This window comes from Mizuhopecten yessoensis, unplaced genomic scaffold, assembly GCF_002113885.1.
Source record: "Mizuhopecten yessoensis strain PY_sf001 unplaced genomic scaffold, ASM211388v2 scaffold10875, whole genome shotgun sequence".
NCBI classification, from domain to species: Eukaryota; Metazoa; Mollusca; class Bivalvia; order Pectinida; family Pectinidae; genus Mizuhopecten; species Mizuhopecten yessoensis.
In genome coordinates, this window is record NW_018408765.1 from 211,156 (window position 1) to 214,840 (window position 3,685).

Sequence of the window (3,685 nt, forward strand, 5' to 3'; positions counted from 1 at the left end):
CTAGGGTGATGATATTTGGCTAGTAGCATGCTGGGATGAAGGGCTATAAAGTTTGTTCAAATGAATGACCTTCATCTTTTTTCAAGGTCACAGGGTCAAATATGTTCTAAACCTTTAAACAACTTCTTCTGAATAACCAAGAGGCCTAGGATAATGCCAGTAACATGCTGGGATGAAGGACTACCAAGTTCAAATGAATGACCTTGACATATATATGTTAAGGTCACAGGGGTCAAATATGTTTAAAACCATTGAATGACTTCTTCTTAATAAGCAAAATGCCAAGGGTGATGATATTTGGCCATTAACTTGCTGGACTACCAAGTGAATGACCTTCGCCCATATTCAAGGTCACAGTGGTCAATATATGTTTAAATCTTTAAATGATTTGTTCTGTATAACCAAAAGGTCCAGGGTAATGATATTTTTCCAGAAGCATGCTGGGTTGGAAGACTATAAACTCTGTTCAACCTAATATTATAATGTCCTTCTTCAACATTCAAGGTCACAGGTGTCATATGTTTAAATCTTTTAATAGGTTCTTATGAATGAAACACTGATATTTTGCCTGTGGCTGTATTTTAGTCCATTTTTAAGATTACAAGTGTCAGATTAATACCAGGTGAGAGATGCAGGCCCATTGGGCCTCTTGTTTCCTGTATATTCAAATATTATTCCATTAATTTCCATTAACATAAAAGTACATATCATTAATCATTTTGCATTAATAAAACATAAGTGGTTAATTTCTAATGAAATCTTAGATGTATGAAAATTACAGAACAGTATTGTGACACAGATATTGAGATAAATACTGGTAAATTGTTAAAATCATTACATTCAGCTATTGGCCAGCCAGGTATTATTTACCAGTACAGGATTTCAGGCATCTGGAAACATTGAGATACGTTTAATGTGTACATTGTTTGTGTATAAGTAAAAACTTCCATATTGAATGTATGATTGTGTTTGTCAGATGCTGAAGGATGAACACCAAGCGTTACAGCTGGCCTTCACTGCCCTGGAGGAGAAGTACCGCAAGGCTCAGGAGGATAATCGCGAACTGGTAGAGCGCTGGATGGACGCGAAATCTAAAGACGCAGACAAACTTAACGCAGAAAATGACTATGTCATGAGGTACAGCATTTCTCAATCTAAATATGCAGACAAATCTAATGAAAAAAAAACTCTCTCGCAAGGAGCTATGTTCTTTTCAACCCTTTCACCCCTATGCAACTTTTGAAAACTCTCCCCATGCATTGATCTGGATGAGTCCATTATGGTCTACAGTGGTGAAAGGGTTAAATGTAGTTACATCTCATAAATATACATTTTCCTGTCTGAGGTAACATAGGTACTTCAGAAATAATCAAGGTATGTGCATGCATTATGGTGGAATATATAAATGAGGGTGAGAAAATGTTGGAAAATTTAAGGCCTGATTTGATTATTTTTTTCAACATTTTCGAATCCTGTGCTATACTTTCCACCATAATATATAAACGTATGTTTATAATATCTATGCTACCAAAAACAATGTAATAAAGTCGTTTTTGTGTCTACCTCAGAGTCCATATACCTTTGATAAGCAAAGTGACGTAAATAATCCAGTTATTTGATTTAGGCTGTTCTTTTGCGCTTGCTTACATGTGTTATGTGTTGCCTATAGATGTCTTCATTTCACAACAGGCCGCATGTTTCCTTCATTTCTCACCCTGTGGGCAGTTGCTGTATTTAGTCTATTTAACCTGGATATGTTTTGGGAGGATTTTTCATTTTCAGTCATCATTTGGTCGACAGACGATAAACATTTAACACTGATGTCATTTTTTATACCAGATGTTTATTTCAGTTAAACAAATCCACCATGGTATCAACATCACCCGCTAACACATGAAATCAGCATTTGACAGATTTATAAACGCTATTTCATGTTCAACTTTCACGGTGAATTCGGCGGAACATTCTGACCATGAGCTTGACAAGTTCTAGATGTTAAATGGAAACTTCTTTGTTTGTACGCTAGCTAATCTTCAAATAAATACAAAATCAATGCATGTACATGTCTGTACATAAATTGATCATATTGACTTCTCAAAAAACACCAATACTGTATCTGCTTCTTGTCCAGATTTCAGGAAAGTAACTATAATGGTATAGTCAAACAAACAGAGACCTAGCTATAATGTAAACATTATTATTTCTGATTTATAAGTTTTACGAATTAAAAATGTCTATGTTGACCTCTTTGAAATTGAGATTGAAATTAACAAAACCCTGAATCATAACAAGGCATTAGTTGACTGAAATATCGGGTATAAAATGTTTAGACTTGGGTCTTGGGTTGATCATAAATACAAACTCTATAAGGATACAATTTTGTTATCTTTCTTTTATTGCACTAACACGATGAGAACAACAAATAAAAACCTACAAGACAATACATGTAAAATTACCTTTCATAAAACTCATATAAACGGAGCAGGACAGAATAAAATGACAACGATATGTTTTACATACAATGTATAAATATAATCATCAGTAATCAAATATATAGTAATATACATAATTGGAACGGCATATCTCCAAACTGATATACACGTAGCACTCAGATTTGATATAGTAAGATTATGTATATGTAGGGTATAGACGTCTATTGTAGGACGTTGGTAGATAATGCAGACCTGCGGCCAAGGCCCCGGGACTTTATATACAGTGCTAATGGTGGCGGGAAAATTGTCTGAAATGTACATGTCCATGCAGTGAGATCACCTGTCGATTGGTCAATTATTAAGTGTCCGGTTAATTACAAGTACACAAACAGATACAGACACGTCCACAGACATTTATGAAACGGCACATGGACAACACATATAGTACAGTATATGACATCACAGAGTGCTTGTATATAACTAACACATGGACAACACATATAGTACAGTATATGACATCATAGAGTGCTTGTATATAACTAACACATGGACAAGACATACAGCACACTATATGACATCACAGAGTGCTTGTATATAACTAACACATAGACAAAACATACAGCACAGTAGATGACATCACACAGTGCTTGTATATAAATAACACATGGCAACACATACAGGACAGTATATGACAAGTATATGACATCACAGAGTGCTTGTATATAACTAACACATAGACAAAACATACAGCACAGTAGATGACATCACACAGTGCTTGTATATAACTAACACATGGCAACACATACAGGACAGTATATGACAAGTATATGACATCACAGAGTGCTTGTATATAACTAACACATGGACAAGACATATAGTACAGAATATGACATCACAGAGTGCTTGTATATAACTAACACATGGACAACACATACAGCACAGTTTATGACATCACAGAGTGTTTGTATATAACTAACACATGTACAATACATACAGCACAGTATATGACATCACAGAGTGCTTGTATATAACTAACACATGAACAAGACTTATAGTACAGTATATACAAGCACTGTGTGATGTCAGATACTGTACTATAAGTCTTGTCCATATGTTAGTTATATACAAGCACATGTACAACACATACAGCACAGAATATGACATCACAGAGTGCTGGTATATAACTAACACATGGACAACACATACAGCACAGTATATGACATCACACAGTGCTTGTATATAACTAACACATG

The 3,685-nt window shown here is 34.9% G+C and overlaps 1 protein-coding gene across 1 annotated transcript in view; it reads left to right on the top strand.

Moving 5' to 3' along the window:
• LOC110463199 (autophagy-related protein 16-1-like) overlaps positions 1-3,685 on the top strand; it is a 35,576-nt gene that overhangs the window by 17,265 nt on the left and 14,626 nt on the right. The window contains exon 7 of the mRNA XM_021517597.1: positions 977-1,137. Within this exon, the coding sequence (XP_021373272.1) occupies positions 977-1,137 (161 nt within the window). The remainder of the gene's footprint in view (positions 1-976; positions 1,138-3,685) is intronic.